Source organism: Zootoca vivipara, chromosome 3, assembly GCF_963506605.1.
Source record: "Zootoca vivipara chromosome 3, rZooViv1.1, whole genome shotgun sequence".
In the NCBI taxonomy this organism is placed as follows: Eukaryota; Metazoa; Chordata; class Lepidosauria; order Squamata; family Lacertidae; genus Zootoca; species Zootoca vivipara.
The window spans coordinates 98,008,789-98,028,586 of NC_083278.1; the positions used below are offsets into that span (position 1 = coordinate 98,008,789).

At 44.2% G+C, this 19,798-nt stretch overlaps 1 protein-coding gene across 1 annotated transcript in view; it reads left to right on the top strand.

The window, feature by feature from the left end:
* Positions 1 to 19,798, top strand: part of MTA3 (metastasis associated 1 family member 3) — a 139,320-nt gene that overhangs the window by 23,323 nt on the left and 96,199 nt on the right. The window contains exon 4 of the mRNA XM_035111219.2: positions 16,099 to 16,225. Within this exon, the coding sequence (XP_034967110.2) occupies positions 16,099 to 16,225 (127 nt within the window). The remainder of the gene's footprint in view (positions 1 to 16,098; positions 16,226 to 19,798) is intronic.

The following is a 19,798-nucleotide window of genomic DNA, read 5'->3' on the forward strand; positions in this document are numbered from 1 at the left end:
AATCCTATTGTTCTACAAACCTATGAATACAGAAACAACCCCTTCAGTGCTAAGTTTCAAGAAGTTCAGTGAATAGAATAGAAACAATATTTTTCTGATTGTTTGGAGTGGTCAGTATTTAAGTTTTTCATGTGTAGGCTGGGCTGACAGTCTAAGTTTCTATATATATATATATATATGTTTTTGTTTAGCCAAACTAGTTAACAAACATGGATGTTTGTTTAAGCAAATAACATATGCTGCAATGTTATTGTTTCAGTTGAATAAATCTATTTAAATTGTTATTATTAAGGTAATGATTATTTTTCTCCTTCCTAAGTACAACAGTAAAGTTGTCCAAATATGAATGATTAACCTATTAAACTGGGGATAAAAAACTAATATGAAAAGTTGTTATTCTAAAAATCTTCATCTGCTTGCATATTAAAGTTATACCAGCAAGAATTAGTCTTTATGTAGAAAACTATGATTTAAATCAAGCCTTACTGACTAGTGATTTAAATCGTGATTTAAATCGTGATTTAAATCAGTTTGATTTAAATCAAATCCACCCTGTAAGGGGGGGGGCACAGTGAAAAGCAAGCTTATACAAAGCAGGAAACGCACCAAGGGCATAAAACAGGGACAGGGAACAGAATGCAGCTGGTACAGGATCCTGAGCTCCCCTATCCTAAGCAGGCCTGTCTGGCAGATGAGTGGGACCAGTGGTAACGAGGTCTCAAGATGGGAACCAGGTCCCCACCTTGTGCCCAATCAGTCATATCTTTCTTGCAAGAGAGGCACATAGTTGAGTGTGTCACTTCAAGCACTTTGTATCATCAGGCCATGTCAGCTGAAGTTGATCCCACTAATAGTGTTGGGCACCTCATTAGAAGCTGCCATGACTATCCCATCAAGCTGAAGGAGAGTTACTTCTTCCTCAAAAAGTTCTGCAAACATGTCACAATGGGCCTCTGAAGGGTGTAGCAAAGTGTTCTCCAGGCACAACAGCCCTCTTACGTGAAATTGAAGAGACCATGTAGCTGCTTCCCACCAAATATCTCCAGTCCCTGGTGAAACTGAATAGAGGGAATGAGGTTCAGGGAATCACGTGTGGAATGGCTGCATCTAGGATACAGTTTCTTGCTGCATAGAGTGTTGCATAGGACCAGGTACAATATGTAGTTGGTTGGCTGGCTATAGACTTCTCTCCCTCTGATAGATACCACTGGTTCCCAGCAATGATCACTGTACAGTGGTGCCTCACTAGACGAATTTAATTTGTTCCACGGGTCTTTTCTTATAACGAAAAATTCGTCTAGCGAATCCCATAGGAATGCATTGAATTTTTTTTTTTGCCCATAGGAACACATTAATTGAATTTCAATGCATTCCTATGGGAAACCGCGATTCGCTAGACGAATTTTTCATAAAATGAATTCGTCTAGCGAGACAACCTCCGCTCGAAAAATCCTTTCGTTAAGCGGAAATTTCGTTAAGCAGGGCATTCGTTAAGCGAGGCAGCACTGTAGTTGGGAGGAGGAGAACTTTTGAATCTGGAGAAGGTCTAGGAATGATGGGCACATGCTTGGAGCCCCCCTTGGCTTTTGGTGGATTAGATACATAGAGTTAATCGTTGTGTTGTTTTATGGTGAACAGGAGGGGACAGAAGTTGGTATTTGGGGAGTTGCTGTAGAGCTAATTAACAGTGGATGAGAGCTGAAAGCTGGGGGGTGGGGGCGGGCACAGGTTCAAGCATGCCACAATAATGAAGTTGTGGTTTATAGGCTGCAGATAATGCCCAGTCTAGCTGACCTCACCTAGGCAATTTAGATATAATGCTCACAGGAAGCTAATTAGGTAATGAAGAAGTAAGGGAAAGGTGGCAGCATTTTAAGAGTACACTGGCGTTTTGTACTTGCTGAATGGTTGAGGTTTTCAGCTTAATGGAATTCAGCTGCTTTTAAAGCCGAAAATTAGACAGTTGCCTCTGTTTAACTGGGAGGAACGGCTCAGGTTGACGGCTAAACCAGGTGAGGGTAGCCAATGGATTTCAAACTCTTGGTGAGTTAGAGACTTCCCCTGCATGTGAAGACAGGCTCTGATAGATTGCACAGACAAGAACAGTAGTGGGTCCAACAGTCAAGAAGGTGGTTTCTGCTTGTGCTGTAGAGGGAAGTACGGGGCAGGTGGGGTTCGTCAACCTTGGAAGATAGCCTGTTAAGGAGAAGGAAAACTTTGATCCTAAACTTTCACTGCTTTGTGGGATATCTTTGGGAGAAGAAAAGGCTAAGGTGTGAAGCCTACATAAGTCCAGAGTGGAGTCCCAAAGGTGGTTGGATAGCACTTATACGCCGCCTCCTGGCAACTCCTGCAGCTAAGCTGGTGCCAGACATATTCCTCTGCTTTCCTTTGGACGACATCAGTGAGGCCAAGGTGGAGTCTTGTCTTCTGGGCAGCTGAGGACCTCCATACATGCTGCCCAAGCTTGTGCCCGGGGAGGTCACTTCAGTGCTGCTAACGCAGTGGCTTGACTCCACCCCCAGAGGTGCACTCCATTCTCTCTTGAGACAGACGGATTCCAACAGTAACACTGAAACGTTTTAAAAGATTTGTACAATAAAGTGTGTCACAGTTGTTGATACAGGACATGCAGTTTTAAGGGTGGTATCCAGCTAACATGGCCCATGAGTGCCAAGGATTTACACTTGTGCCATGGAATGTCCACCCTCTCCTCTGCCCATACATATGTCTTAAAAAAGAGAGGGGGGGGGAAAACAAAATATGACTGTGCAAAGGAAAAATGCTAAGAGGGGATAATTTGCCTTCTATCCAGTCTGCATAAGCTCTTAATAAATTCTACCGAATAATTTTGAAATGTACTGATTTCATTAGCACTTACTTCCATCTAAGTCTCGTGATGAAGACAAGCATATGCTTCCAAGTATAAACTGTGGTGGAAATGGTTGCAATACATATTCACAGAAAACTGGGGCGCTTTAAGGGAAGGGAACAGAAACCTCAGGGTGTTATTTTTGATTTGTTGATTTAAGCTACTTAGCAGACTTAGGCAATTTTAAGCTTGGCTTAAGTCCCAAGGTGTTCTGTAATTCAGGTTGATCCAGCTTAGTATTTTTCTTTGGTTTCTCATAAAAGCAAATGCAGCCTGCTATCAATCCACCCCAGAGAATGTCTGACGCAGAGTCTGAACTGTGTAGGCTACCAGTATATATTCCCCCCTGCATTTACACACTTGTTTGGCAGTTAGGGGGAAAAGTAGCAAGTTTATGATAACATTCTAGCTGCGTTCAAAGGCTTGTTAACCGTTTTCAGCATAAAAGAAAGCATATGCACAGCAGTTCCTTTTCCCTTTATCTTTACTGGCTGACTCTTCACCTGGAACTTTCATCCCTTTATAGATTTCGTATTGGCTGTTGTGTTGGTATTGGAGAGCAAGGGCTGAGTCAGATGTTCTTGCCATGCAGAAGTATCTGGTCCAGATGGCTTGCCGATCCAGACTGCTCTCCCAGACAATGTCCAGGCAGAACCTGTGCAACAAAAGTTTTGTGGCACTTTGAGGGACTGCCCTGAATTCCATGGTTTTTTTTTTTGTTTTGTGTGTGTGTGTGTGTGTGTGTGTGTGTGTGTGTGTGTGTAGTAAATAGATTAGAGGGAAATTAAATGCGGAAAGTTCAGAGGCGGTGATAAAACTGCAGAGTTGACAGTGGTAATTCACAGAACAGCTCTTTGATAATACAGGCATTCTGGCATTGGTATGGCAATTCATACATGTAGCATGATTAAACCCCCACCCGCCCAAAAACCTTTGTCCCAATTGTCTACGATTAATAGCATTGAACCTCTTAATGAATTGTTGTAATATATTAGTGTAGTGCTGCTTTGCTTTTGAAGTTCAACAAAGGAGCTTTGAAAGGAAAGCCACTTTAAGGGCAACTATAAAATACCCTGGGTGCTGAAATCTAAAGAGCATTTGAAACACATGGCACCCCACAAAGCATCATGGGAACTGTAGTTTGCAAAGGGTGCTGGGAATAGCAACTCTGTGAGGGGTAAGCTATAGTCCCCAGGGTTCTTTGAGGGGAGAGCTGTGTATTTTAAAGGTGCTTAAAATATATGTGTGGATTGGACCAATTTTATCATACTAGTGGTGCCTAAAACAAAATGTTTGCAGTGTATCCTTATCTCCTAGCAGCACGGTTCCTGCCAGTCAGAAATGCTGTCATCTAGGATACTATAAGCCAGGCATCCCCGAACTGCGGCTCTCCAGATGTTTTGGCCTACAACTCCCATGATCCCTAGCTAACAAGACCAGTGGTCAGGGAAGATAGGAACTGTAGTCCAAAACATCTGGAGGGCTGAGGTTTGGGGATGCCTGCTATAAGCTATAGGTGTTCAAGCAGGTGTGTGCTCCCCACTCCCACCCTCCATTCCCATTTTCCTTTTCCAACTGATATTCAGTATTCCATTGCTACTGAGCATTTCATTGGGCTGTTGTGGGGGAGGGGGGGGTTGTTACTGCTTTAGGTGTTTTAAAATACTTTTTTGCTACTTCTGCCAATCTCAAGAGTTTCCCCAACCATAGTGGCTCCTCTCCTTCAGTGACCTTATTTCGGCACCATTTCTGTTGGCACTCGTCACCTGAGTTTTGCATTAGCCTTCTTGTTTTTTCATTATTAGTTTTACTTTGTATTTTATTGTTTATACCACCCTGATTATATTTATGTTGGTGGCAGAAACATTTTAAAACTGTAGGAGCTGTGCCGTTCCTTAGCGTCTCAGTATTCCTCCCTTCTCACTCCCATTCTATGGCTGCTGCTGTCGTGCAACCTACCTTCTCGGTTGCTCTCCTGCCGCACCCTGACTTCATGCAAATCCGATATTGTGATGAGGCACGGCACATCCTCCAGTTTTCTAGATTCATGCTCTGCACCTAATTAGTTGCAGCATTGTTGCAACCTTTCTCCTCTGCAGCAGTTACTCTTGCGGTATTTTTTATGGTGCTTGGCAGGTTCTCTCTGTACCTCCTTGTAGAAATTGCCACTTTCCCACTAACACTTCCCACACAGCAAAATTCGAATCCTCTCCCAGTTGTAATTTGCAAGTAACCTTGTATATGCTCTGTTGTGACGTGGGGTTTGTGATTTCAGCTCTCTTGACAAAACATGCTGGAGACAGTTCTCTAGTAACAGCTCTTTATTAAAGTGAACAAGACTGACTGTGAGGGCAGGAAGGCTACATTTATAGGGACAGGGGACTGGCTAGGAAGGGATACATTTTGGAGGGAACAATATCAGGCAATCACAGTGCTGCCTTTTGGAGGGAACCAATAAGACAGAGGATCCAAATACAGCAGCTTAAATGAACCAATAGTAGCTGTACCCTCTGGAACCAAAAGGCAGTTACTTTATCCTAATGCAAATACAGACAATAATAATACAGATATAAAATCCTTTGACTCAATACACAACACCCCTCCCCCCCTAGTGAGCACAGCAGACGTAATCCCTCAGGTACTGTGGGGTCCTACAACTTCTACCTGATCTCCTGACAACAGGTGTTGCAGGTTCTGGATTGGGTGTTACCTGTGGTGGAGGGGCTGCTATAGGGGTTTCGTCAGGAACAGATGGAGTCCCAGACACCTCAGGGTCCCCTACCTGTACCTCGTCATCCTGAGGACTAGCAGACCCTGGTTCATTTGCTGAAGCCCCTGGTGACTGCACCTCTGGGCCATCTTCACTCTGGTCTTGCAGCTGTGCGTCATTAGCCAGGGATGAATTATCTGACTCCTCCCTGCTGAGCGCCCGGCGCCTCAGCTGATCTATATGTCTCCTCCAAACTTGCCCATTTTCCAAGGTCACATAATAGGACACAGGTCCACTAGCCCGGGTGATCACACCGGCCACCCACCGCGGACCTCGTGAATAGTTCCTCACCCAGACCAGATCTTCAGGGGCGAGATACCTTGTTGTGTCAGTCTCAGCCTGGGGGGTTGCTCTTGAATTACGGTTTGGCATTTTATCTGGGTGGACATAATCCAGCACCGTTACCAGTCTTCTACCTAAGAGCAGCTCGGCTGGCGACTTGCCCGTCGCAGTACACGGCGTCGCATGCTGCAAAAATAACATTCGTGCAATGCGAGCCGACCAGTTACCCTCCATTAAGCGCGCAATGGATTCTTTGGCTGTTCGTACCATGCGCTCAGCCTGCCCATTGGAGGATGGGTGAAAGGGCGCGGATGTGACCCCTCTTATGAAGTTATCAGCCAAGAATGCCCTGAATTCTTGGGATACAAAAGCTGCCCCATTATCTGATACAATGGTCTCAGGTAACCCGTGGGTAGCAAACAGCTGCCTCAACACCTTGATTACGGCAGCTGATGCCATGCTAGGGACCATCGCCACTTCTAACCATTTGGAATATGCATCAACGATAACCAAAAAGACCTTCCCTTGGAATGGCCCAGCAAAATCTATGTGCAGCCGGCTCCAGGGAGTCCTGGACTGCTCCCACCAGTGGACTGGTGCTCTGGCCACTTCTGGCCGCACCTCTTGGCATGCCTTGCATGTTCGTACCCATTGTTCTATGTTCTGGTCCATTCCAGGCCACCACACATAACATCGGGCTAGCGACTTCATCCTGACCATTCCTGGGTGTCCCATGTGAAGCGTCTCAAGAACCCTGTTTCTCAGTGGTGCTGGGATGATCACCCTATCTCCCCATAGGAGACAACCCTTATGCATGGACAATTCGTGCTGCCTTGTCGCATAAGGCCTGAATTTTTCTTCATGCGGACCACCTGGCCACCCCCTCCCCACCCAAGTGAGCACACGGGAGAGAACAGCATCTTTCCTCGTTTTCTCAGCTATATCAGTAGCTGTTACAGGAGCCCCCGGAAGTGTTTCTAGCATCATAATGTGCTCCGCCGGAGCAGGATCCTCATTGCTCCCGCCAGGAAGGGGCAATCGACTCAGCGCATCAGCGTGGCACAACTGTTTCCCCGGCACATGGGTCAAGGTGTACTGGAACCCATTCAGGAATATTGACCAACGCAACATTCTGGGGGAGAGAATTTGTGGCGTTTGTTTGTTTGGGTTGAACAACCCTAACAGTGATTTGTGGTCCGTTTCAATGGAGAAATGGCGACCGTACAAATAATCATAGAACTTTTTGATTCCTGACACAATTGCTAGTGCCTCTTTATCAATTTGAGCATAGTTGCGCTCCGTGGGTGACAACGTACGGGAATAGAAAGAGATGGGCTTTTCCGACCCATCCGGTTCCCTATGACTCAGCACAGCCCCCAGGCCGTATTGAGAGGCATCACATGCCAGGACCAGCGGCTTTGACTCATCATAATGAGCAAGGACGCTCCTGCTACTCAGCATTTCTCGCAAGGAGTCAAAAGCCTTCTGCTGCTCCCGCCCCCATCGCCACACAGTCTTTTTCTGCAAAAGTCTATGTAATGGTTCAGCTACCGAAGCTTTCTGGGGTAAGAATGAATGATAAAAGTTAATAAGTCCCAGGAATGACTGCAACTCCGTCTTGTTCTGTGGTCGTGGTGCCTCGATGATGGCCTTAATCTTAGCATCTGTGGGGTGGATGCCTGATGCATCAATTTTAAACCCCAAGAAATCCACAGTTGGCACCCCAAAACTGCATTTTTCTTTTTTCAGTTGCAACCCCACCTCCTTGAACTTGAGCAACACTGCACGGACACGCGCAACCAGTTCCTGTGGGTCTTTTCCAGCAATCAAAACGTCATCAAAAAATGGCAAGACCCCCGGCAGACCCCTTAACAGGCGTTCCATGAGCCCTTGAAAAATCCCTGGGGCCACACAAACTCCGAACTGTAATCTGTTAACTCTGAACGCCCCTTTATGTGTGACAATAGTCTGTGCTTCCGCTGATTGTGGGGTTACTGGCAGCTGTTGGTAAGCTTGTGCCAGGTCAATTTTGGTGAACACCTTGCCCCCAGCCAGTTTAGCCAACAGATGTGATACGACTGGAATGGGGTATGAGTTTCCCCTGAGTGCCTTATTGATAGTACATTTGTAATCTGCACATATCCTGACTTCCCCATTTGCTTTAAGGGGCGTGACGATTGGAGTCTCCCACTTAGCAGAGTCCACGGGTGAGAGAACTCCCTGCTTGACCAATTTATCCAGCTCTGCCTCGATCTTGGGTTGCAGTGCAAATGGCACTCGCCTTGGTTTGAGTCGGATTGGGGCCACCCCGGGGTCCAACTCAAAGTCAACTGGGGGCCCTTTATAACAACCCAGTTTTCCATTAAAGAGACCAGCAAATTCCTTGCATAATGCCTCGCTCATCTCAGGGCAGGTTTGGATTGAATTAAGCCCTGAGATACTCAGTCCCAGGGCGGGGAACCAGTCAGTGCCCAGGAGACTGGGGCGACTGCCCTTCGCAATCACCAGTTTGAGTACAGCCTGTTTGTCCCGGAACTGTACTCTCACGGCACACATTCCCATAACATGGATGCGGCCTGCTGAGTACGACTGCAAGGTTGCCGGGAAGGGCTCCAGAGGGGGCAACTTACCCCTGGGGAAGAATGTCTTCGCAGTCTGGTCCGACACGATGGTGAATGCAGATCCGGAGTCCACCTCCATGTCGCACTGCTGACCCTCAATCTTCACCTTGACGTGTGCCTTGCCTTGTGCTGGAAACTGCACGGCCCTCCCGTTGATCTCCGTTACGTAGTGGCAGTCCTTTAGAAAACGAGGTGCTGTGGGCGGTCTGCGATGCTCCAGTCTAGGTGCTCCTGTCGCTCCCGACGCCGCCGATCTACAGACCCTGGCGATGTGACCCGTCTTTCCGCACGTCCGGCACATAGCATCCCTGAAACGACAACTCTTCCGCTCATGGTTTCCGCCACAACCTGGGCAACTGCCTCGGCGATCTTTGTGCACTGTGCAGGCCTGACGCACCAACTCAACCCCACGGACTGGGCTCTGGCTCGGAGTAGCCTCTAGCTCGTCCATGGCATGCGCAACTTCTATCTGTGGCTTAGTGGCCTTGCGACTGGCATCAAGCTCCTCTCTTTCATAATTCTCTGTGGCGGTGGCCTCCTTCAAGGCTGAAGCAAGGGTAACCTCTTCTTTAGCCACGATGCGTCTTCTGGCTTTCTTGCTGCTCAGACCACCAATAAACCGATCCAGGAGAGTCTCTTCCAGATTTTGGAAGCCGCAGTGCTGAGCGAGCTTCCGGAGTTCAGCCAGAAATGCGGATACAGACTCCCCAGCACGCTGCTGCCTCTTATGGAACTCCATCCGCCGGGCCATCTTGGTCTCAGTAGGCGCCAAGTGGCTTGTTAGGCAGGCAAGAATATCTTTGAGAGATGTCTCACTCAGCTTCGCTGGAGCAAGTAATGCCTTGGCCAGCTTGAAGGTCTCGGGCCCACAGTAGCTCAGGAATGTGGCCCTTCTTTTGCTGGCATCGGTGATCCCTTGAGCCACTGCAAAGAACTCGAAGCGTTCGACGTAGTCTTCCCACGTGTGGGGCTCTGATGGCTGGAAGGGCTCCAATACCCTTGGACTCTCCATTGTCCTAGCGGGCAGGGTCGTCTTCTCAGCTGGCCAGTGAGTCTTGTTCTCAGCTGCAATCCGGACTCTGAGGCAGGGTTGTGTTTAACCGCTCCTCAGCATTCCGGATCCCACCTTCGTCGCCAGTTGTTGTGACGTGGGGTTTGTGATTTCAGCTCTCTTGACAAAACATGCTGGAGACAGTTCTCTAGTAACAGCTCTTTATTAAAGTGAACAAGACTGACTGTGAGGGCAGGAAGGCTACATTTATAGGGACAGGGGACTGGCTAGGAAGGGATACATTTTGGAGGGAACAATATCAGGCAATCACAGTGCTGCCTTTTGGAGGGAACCAATAAGACAGAGGATCCAAATACAGCAGCTTAAATGAACCAATAGTAGCTGTACCCTCTGGAACCAAAAGGCAGTTACTTTATCCTAATGCAAATACAGACAATAATAATACAGATATAAAATCCTTTGACTCAATACACAACATGCTCCACTGCCGGGAGTTGATGTATATATTGAGGGATACTAGAAAATAAATAATTTTGGCATGGTTCAGTATTGAACTCTGATAACTGATTTGTTAAACGGTGAGCTGGCTGTCTCATAATGCTTGTGTGATTTATTATTTCTTTATCTTCCTGTGATCCTGCATGTAACTTCCGGAATACGATTGCGTGTTTCTGTTTTTGTTTCGGGTTTTTTTTTTTTAAAAAAGGTGTATGTTCAACTTAACTTTCAGATTGCTGCTTTTGAGTTCCTGTTCTTTAAGGTTCCCCTTTTTCTTCTGTTTACCAATTGGAAATGTATCAAATGTAAAAGAGAAAGCAAGGTGGCTTGGTTTTAAAGAACTTTGATCTATACATCTGATTAAAACAAACAAGCACAAGCCCTTGATTAAAATCAGAAAGCGAAGCAGAAATCCTTGATTAAAATTGTTGTCTGTTTGCCAGGGCGTTAAGATGGTGACTTTGGGTTTCATGGTGAGTTACAATTAAACCAGGAAGCCTCTTAATTAACCAGAGTTTCGCATTGTGATCAAACTGGGAAGCCGTGGTTACCAGAGATGAAACCAGACAAGGTATTAAGATGTCATTTGAAGTTGTCTTAATATACTGGCTTGTTCTAGTCAGGTGTGGGAGGGCGGAGTTATACCACATCTCTTCTGATGGTGGCATTTCTGTTGTTTACTGGGGCAAGGGTAGAGTGAATCGGGCACTGCTGACAATGTGCCCACATAGGGACACTGGGTCGCAGTGAGTAGCTGAGACCCAGTAAAAGCTACTTGACAGTGGAACAGACTCCCTAGGGAGGTGGTGGACTCTCCTTCCTTGGAGGTTTAAAAGCAGAGGTTAGATGGCCACAGGGTGGATAAAAGTCAATGATTTTTTTAAAAAAATATATTTAAAAAATCAGATTTTTTTTATTTAAATCGTTTTTTTTATTTAAAACAGATTTTTTTTAATAAAATGCTTTTTGAGGAAAATATATTACCATCCAAAGGTTATTCCATCATGAAATGAAGATTAGTTTTTTAATTATGTAGAATAAGGTTGTATATGTTTAATTTTTTTGGTAAATAAATTCCATTAATCCATTCACAATGCCATGCTCTTCCAGAGGTTTTTGTAAGATTATTGGGCAGTTTCTCTGCCTACAAGATATTGTCACAGATGCTTGGTTTACTTTTGCAGTTCTCAAAACTGAATTTGACTCAGCAGAGATCACATGCCTCTTCTTCACAGCAAAAATGTTATAACATGAACAGAGTTGAGAAAAAAGACCTTAATCCTATTGTTCTACAAACCTATGAATACAGAATCAACCCCTTCAGTGCTAAGTTTCAAGAAGTTCAGTGAATAGAATAGAAACAATATTTTTCTGATTGTTTGGAGTGGGCAGTATTTAAGTTTTTCATGTGTAGGCTGGGCTGACAGTCTAAGTTTCTTAAAAATATATATATATTGTTTTTGTTTAGCTGAATTAGTTAACAAACATGGATGTTTAAGCAAATAACATATGCTGTAATGTTATTGTTTCAGTTGAATAAATCTATTTAAATTCTTATTATTAAGGTAATGATTATTTTTCTCCTTCCTAAGTACAACAGAAAAGTTGAATGAATGATTAACCTATTAAACTGGGGATAAAAAAACTAATATGAAAAGTTGTTATTCTAAAAATCTTCATCTACTTGCATATTAAAGTTATAACAGCAAGAATTAGTCTTTATTTAGAAAACTATTATTTAAATCAAGCCTTACTGACTAGTGATTTAAATCGTGATTTAAATCAGTTTGATTTAAGTCAAATCCACCCTGGATGGCCACCTGTCATGGAAGCTTTAATTGAGATTCCTGCATCGCACAAATGGTGAAGCAAAGGGACTCATTGTGAGCAAAAAGATTTTGCATGTTTAGGCTTAGAATTTAGGAAGATATAGTCACCTGTGTTGGGTTTTCATGTATAAACGGGCTTTTAAAAAGTTGTTGACATGTTCATGGGTGGCAGGTTTTTCAATGGAATAAGCTAGGGTAGTTCGGAACTATGTACACCAAGGGGATGTGTCTGAATGGCCTCTGGTGCCTTACAATTCTGAGACTCGCCTTAAAATGCCAGGTAGAATTGCCCCCTTCAAAATATAACTGATTTCCTTTGATGCACAACTGTGGTCAGAACTAATTCTAGCCTTCCGCATGGACAGATTTCTGTGCCAGTCATTCACTCAGCAGCATGAATTTAAATTCCCCGTGAATATCCATCTTGCTGCTTTCATTTTATTCATAGCTCCAGCTTTCTGTTCCTTGATGACAGCGCACCAATTTTGGATTCCTAAAATGATTAAATATTTATCACATGCTGCTGCATTTTCCTGGTATGAATGTGAGGCAGATTCTTTGGTGGATACTTTTCTTAAAGTCCTCCTTGCTGCCGGGAGGTTCCCTGCCACCCAGACGCTGTGGGTGGATTTAATGTTTGTTCCTTGTTTGAGCAAAAGGGGCGCAGCAAGTCTTTCATTCTTCATTAGAGTTTAATAGGCGGTCTAATTAAACGAGCGGGGAGACTAATGAGAAGAAAATCTATGTGTCTTGTTAAATGTGAAATATAAAATAACCAAGGAAAAAGTGTGCTTGGGTTAACTTGAAAAGCCAGTAAATAAGCTAGGGAAGTGGTTTTGAGCAATTAGATAATTTTGTAAGGTAGCACTTCTGAATTGGAAGCATGGTTGGTTAGAAGCACTATAAAGTGAAGGATGTTGTTGTTGTTTAGTTGTGTCCTACTCTTCATGACCCCATGGACCAGAGCACGCCAGGCACTCCTGTCTTCCACTGCCTCCTGCAGTTTGGTCAGACTCATGTTGGTGGCTTCCAGAACACTGTTCAACCATCTTGTCCTCTGTCATCCCCTTCTGCTTGTGCTCTCAATCCCCTTCCCCTTGTGCCAGATGGGTGGGGGTATAAATAATAAAATTATATTTGTGTGTGTGTGTGTGTTGGATGAAAAAGTCACCTTCCACACATGGGGAGGTGTCTTCCACTCCCTCAGGGCCATGTTGCGCCTTGTACTACAATATTGCATGGGGAAAGTGGATCTAAATCCAAATTACAGGTAGGTAGCCGTGTTGGTCTGAGTCGAAGCAAAATAAAAAAATTCCTTCAGTAGCACCTTAAAGACCAACTAAGTTTATATTTTGGTATGAGCTTTCGTGTGCATGCACACTTCTTCAGATACAGATGTGTATCTTCTTCTTCAGATGTGTATCTGAAGAAGTGTGCATGCACACGAAAGCTCATACCAAAATATAAACTTAGTTGGTCTTTAAGGTGCTACTGAAGGAATTTTTTTATTTTGCCTCTAAATCCAAAGTTATTCTCCCATTTGTGCAGGAATTTATCAGTGCTCTTGTAGAGCCATGTGTCTGCTGTTTATTTTAGTAAGCGGTTTTTCGGTTCTTTTTGCGCTTGCCTGTTTCTTAAGATATCGTGACCAGATTTTGCATATTGTTTCCAGAGATCAAGGAACAGGTTTTGTTCTTATGTTTGGATACAGCTGAATGCCGTTTCGAATCAAGATGGCGGCATGAACCTGCATTGATTTTTTTTGGTTTGTTAGAATTCCCAGGCAACATTGGGTATATGATGTGGCGATTAGCCCAGAGCCAGGCCCGAACAAGTAAGGGTTAAATTTTGTGCCAGTTAGAACCCAGAGGGGCGGGCTCAGCCAGGGTATAAAAAGCCCCTCCCTGTGGAGAGTGAGTTAGAAGGAGTGAAGAGAGGAGAGAGAGGAGAGTTAGGAGAGTGAGAGCTAAGAGTCCGAAGTGAGAGCTGGGTCTGGGAGTGATAGGTGTAGCATTGATGGTAGATAGCAGACAGGATAACCAGTTATTGTGAAACTTGTTGTGTTTATTAATTAGCTGTTTATAGCGGTAAGAGGCCGGTAACTTTATAGCGGTAATAGGCCGGTATAGGTAATCTATTATAAGTTTATTGAACACTGTTTATTATCCAGCAACCACAAGCATTTGTACACAATAAAGCAACTTGTTTATTCACATCATCCTCGTCTGTGGTAAATAAAACGAGCAGGTACCAGTTAGAAGTCTGGTGAGCTGCAGCTGAGGTACCATTTGTCACCAATGTACACCAATGACAAATGTCTATGTCAGACATAGACCATGAAACGTCCGGGGGTGCTGCACAGGTCTGCAGGGACCGTGGCATATGAGACGGCTGTTTTTTCTATAATACGACTGCATAGAGTATTCTGATACGGTAGTAGAATCTGATTTGTTGAAGGGCAAGCTGTAAATATACAAACCAAATAAACACGCACACTCTTCCAATAGCGCTTGCAGAATAACACATGTGATAATTTAAGTTTAGCTCATGGTACTTTGGTCAAGCCCATCATATATAGTTTTAGTGGTTTGTGTGAAAATTCTGAATCTTGCCTGTCAGTTACAAACTTTCTTTCTCTACTTCATGTATATGAAGTTATTATCCATTAAGGCCAGGGGTCTTAATGGGCTGGATCGGTCCTGTGCGATTTCCGGCGCCTGCATTTCCGGTGCTGCAGAATCGAGTCCCCGCGCCATGCTGTGCCGGTTTAGTGCAGCGCGCAAGTGGGCAGTTCAGTTCGGGGGCGGCTCAGGGGCCGGTCAAACGACCTCTGCGGGCTGCTTCCGGCCCATGGGCCTTAGGTTAGTCACCTCTGATTAAGGCACATTGCTGGTCCATCGTTCTAAGGATAGCCAAAGCAGTGCGTCTAGATGTTGTTAGACATTATCTCCCATCAGCTCCAGCCAGCATGGCCAGTAGTGTGGGATGGTGAGAATTGGAGTCATGCAACAAGTTCCCTACCTCTGCCCCAAAGTATTAGTTTTCTATGTACAGTGATTTTTTGTATTAAGAAAAAAAAATCATTCACCTGTAGCCTGAAGGGACACAGCCCTGAAGCAGGTTAATCAACTTGGATGACAACTAGATGAAAGGTTATAAGGGTTAGTTGCCTCTTCTTCATTCTCCTCTTTACAGGATTTCTCTGTTTATTCATTGGTCACATTCAGATGATTATACTTTGGCAAAGTGTCTCAGTTTGAAGATTCATTTATCCTGGTTTGTTCCTGGGCTCTGATTAATTAGATGTTCCTTGGTTTAATTAAGGCTCACACAAAGTGAGTAGAGCAAAGGGGGCTCTGTGCTCAAGCAAATGGTTTATGAGTATCTCTGCTTAATCAGCTGTGAAATGATTGTACAAACTGGCTCATAAACTTCTTTTCATGATGAGGAAGTAGGAGAAGCAGATCATGAGACTGAAACCATACTCTGGATCTTGGCAAAAGTATCATTTTTGGAACCAAGGGTGGTATTCAATGTAGGTACTACTCAAATTATATCTATTGAAGTTAATGGACCCGGCTAATTAGACTTATTAATTTTAATTGCTCTACTCTGAGTTGGACTTAGTTGAATACCACCCCATTCAATATTTGAACAGAGGCCCTAAGGGACCACAGGTAGGCTGTAGATAGGAAAACTGAACATGCTAAGAGTTTTAAATTTCATGCATAGTATAGTGGCAAATTTTAAATTGAGTGTATATGGTTACAGATTAAGAAAATGTGCAGAAAATGATAGGCTATTTTTATAATAATCAAGGTCACTGCCAAAGACAATTGCTGGCTATGTTTTAATGCAAGTTCCTTTGAGTAGCTTGGCAGAAAGATGATATATATCTACCAAGGTATTGAAAACTACTTGCAGTAAATCTGTGTACATCAATATACTGGAAACCTGATTTTAATAAAAGACTGATCTTTCAGTGTGAGGTATAGATGAGGTCCTTCTTTTGCTGTCTTCAAGAAGCAAGGCATGCCTTTAAATTGATTATCTCTCCCCCCAGCCCTGAAAAGTTATTTTCTATGCAGAGCACATTTGGTTGCTTCCAGGTTGTTCTGCAGAAATGAAAGGAGCAAGGTGTATGGGTTGAAAAATCTGCCTGAAAGTGTGGAGCTGAAGGTAACACCAGTCTTCTCTTTTCCTCCTTTGTGCAGAAGAAGTTGAGGAAGAATGTGAAATTCCCAAAGAAGTAGATTTGACTGATAAACAGAAACATCAACTGAAACACAGAGAGCTGTTTCTGTCTCGCCAATATGAGTCCCTTCCTGCAACACACATCAGGTAAGAAGCTGCTGGGAAAAGCGATTAGTCATGAACACTCTACCTCCTAGCCATAGCTCCTGCTGCTAACTCAGTGGGCAGAAATGAAAGGCTCTTGTCTCCATTACTACATCTGCCCAGCAGGTTTTCAGCAGCTGTTTCCCTCATTTCTTTTCTGTCTCTATACAATTGTTGAATTGCATTTTGGGTTGCATTCAGTGTTTTCTTTTGCCATTAACTGAGCACAATAGCTCAGCAAAAACATTCCTAGAAAAATTAATATGATTGCATGGAGGATTCTGATGAGCGATTTTAAATTATGTATATGCAAAGTATATTAATTGACTGGTAGGTATTGTTTTGCTGAACAGTGCTTAAAAATGTTGGCTTTGGACCAGATGCAGTAATCTGCTTTATGCATGTTTGTGGGTTTGTGTGCCCATGAGCTTTTCACAGTACCTTTGAACAGCAGCTCCTCTGCACTGCTGCGACTTCCAGAATGTTGAAAAAGACCTTTTTATGCGGCTCAGGGGAGTGTGGTGTTTGGAAAACAAAGTTGGAAGTCCTGCTGTATGGGATGCCCAAGAAATTGGTTTTTTTTTATAAAAAAAATAATATCCCTAGTATTGGGACATTGAATGGCTAATTAAAAATTATGTATCACTGATACCTAGACAGACCCAGTCTGGGTATGGCTGTGCCCATTGGATGTTGAGAGATTGTGATGCTATCCTAGCCTATCTAGGCTAATTGTGTATCTGAAGAAGTGTGCATGCACACGAAAGCTTATACCCAGAACAAACTTAGTTGGTCTCTAAGGTGCTACTGGGCACTTTTTATATATATTTCGACTGTGTCAGACCAACACAGCTACCTACCTGAATCTAGAACTATGGAAGGCACCACATTGAGCAGCATGAAATGGAAGTCCGTCAACCTCACAGTACCTGAAGAAGTGTGCATGCACATGAAAGCGTATACCCAGAACAAACTTAGTTGGTCTCTAAGGTGCTACTGGCCATTTTTAAATATATATTTCCACTGCGTTAGACCATCTTAGCTACCTACCTGAATCTAGACTAATTGTGTGTGTGTGTGTGTGTGTGTGTGTGTGTGTGTGTGTGTAAAAGTTCTTTTGTGGTTTGGAATGGGATATGAGGTGAAATCTTTATGAATTCTGCTTAGTACTGGAGTGGGCTCATGAAACTTTACTATAAAAATGAATAAACAAATAGGTGGTCATTTATTAAGGATACACACACATATATTTAATAGGAATACAGAACATTAGTTGTCATTTCCACTTGATTGGGGCTTGGAATATAGCAGCCTCTCTCCTTTTTCTTCCCTGAGACTGAGAATAAAAATTAGTTCCCATTCCAAAATCCAATGCAATGAGTAAAGGATGGGTGGGTGGAGTATTTTGCCACTTTAAAAGCATGCTCTGCCCCGGCTACTCTTCCCCAGGAGGATAACTGTACTTTCTCACTGTCTGTTTCAGCATTCCAAGTGGGAGAGCCAGCTGCATCTGCCACCAGTAATTCTAGTTGATCCAAGTGTGAATCCTATTGTGGCGGAAGCGCAGGAGAGCTAAACTGACAGTATGAATTCAATTAAATAGGAAAGGGGTGCTGTAAGGCTTATGTAACCGACCGTAACTTTTAAACGGAAAAATATGAAAGATCCTGAAAGATGGAAATACAGCCATACCTCAGGTTGTGAACGTGATCCGTGCGGGAGGCATGTTCGCAACCCGCAGCGTTCGCAGCCTGAAGTGCTGCGTCTGCGCATGCGTGTGACACGATCTGGCGCTTCTGCACATGTGCGTGATGTCATTTTGCGCTTCTGCGCATGCACGAGCGCTGAAACCTGGAAGTAACCTGTTCCGGTAGTTCCAGGTTCGGCGTGGTCCACAACCTGAAAATGTGCAACCCACAGCGTTCGTAACCCGAGGTATGACTGTACTGAAAGGCGCCAAGGGGAAATCTTATTTATTTATCCGTTGCATTTGAAGTGTATTAGTTTTAGTTAGTTATTGCAGGGGATTGTCGTTCACGCCATGTTTTAAGGAGGCAGATTTTAATCACATATCTGCCTCTGTGGTCATGTGCAATAATGCTCCTGGGTGCCAGTTGCTGGAAGACACAGGCGCGCGGGGGGGGGGGGGGCTCACATGCATCAGGTTGGTATCTGGTTGGCCACTGTGAAGGCAGGATGCTAAATTAGATGGACCACTCATCCAGGAAGGCTCTTCTTCTGTTCTTCTTTGGCTTATCTATTGTTAAGTGAATTTCTTACTGTGATTGCTTACTTTCCATGAGTTTTAATTATATTGTACCCCAGGGGTAGGCAACCTCAGGCCCGTGGGCTGGATGCGGCCCAATCGTCTTCTAAATCCGGCCCGCAGACAGTCTGGGAATCAGCGTGTTTTTACATGAGTAGAATGTGTCCTTTTATTTTAAATGCATCTCTGGGTTATTTGTGGGGCATAGGAATTCGTTCTTTTTTCCCCTTTTCCAAAATATAGTCTGGCCCCCCACAAGTTCTGAGGGACGGTGGATCGGCCCACGGCTGAAAAAGGTTGCTGACCCCTGTTGTACCCCATCCTGGGATTGGTTATGATAGGAGCAGGATAGGAATATTATAAATAAAAAGAAACAACATAATCGTAGAATTGTAGAGTTGGAAGGGACCACAAGGGTCATCTAGTGCAACGCCCCCTGCAATGCAGGAATCTTCTGCACAGTATGGAAGAGGAAGTTCTGCTGGGTATGCATAAACATCTGCCAATATTTTTTGCATCCCAGCCTGGCAGAATACAGTAGTACCTCTACTTACGAATGTTTCTACTTACGAATGTTTCTACTTATGAATGGAGCTCCGTCTGCCATCTTGGATGCGGGTTAGATAGGATTTTTTCTACTTACGAATTTTTAGATAGGGTTGCTTCTACTTACGAATTTTTTCTCCCAATGCATTCCTATGGGATTCGACTTACAATTTCTTTTGACTTACAAATGTGCGTTTGGAACGCATTAAATTCGTAAGTAGAGGTACCACTGTATGTCATAGCAAATGGCTGTGGAGCGGTTGCTTGCACTTACGTGTGCTTGCAAGCAATCAGAGTGCATGGACTGCAAGAAGATCAAACCTATCCATTCTGAAGGAAATCAGCCCTGAGTGCTCACTGGAAGGACAGATCCTGAAGCTGAGGCTCCAATACTTTGGCCACCTCATGAGAAGAGAAGACTCCCTGGAAAAGACCCTGATGTTGGGAAAGATTGAGGGCACAAGGAGAAGGGGAAGACAGAGGATGAGATGGCTGGATAGTGTTCTCGAAGCCACCAACATGTGTCTGACCAAACTGCGGGAGGCAGTGGAAGACAGGAGTGCCTGGCGTGCTCTGGTCCATGGGGTCACGAAGAGTCGGACACGACTAAACAACAACAAAAAGTGCCACTTTTTTCAGAGGAACTAGTGAGGGAGAATTGAACCCTTTCCCACATGCATTTGGCCACCTGAGATCTCTCTCTCTCTCTCTCTCTCTCTCTCTCTCTCTCTCTCTCTCTCTCTCTCTCTCTCTCTCACACACAC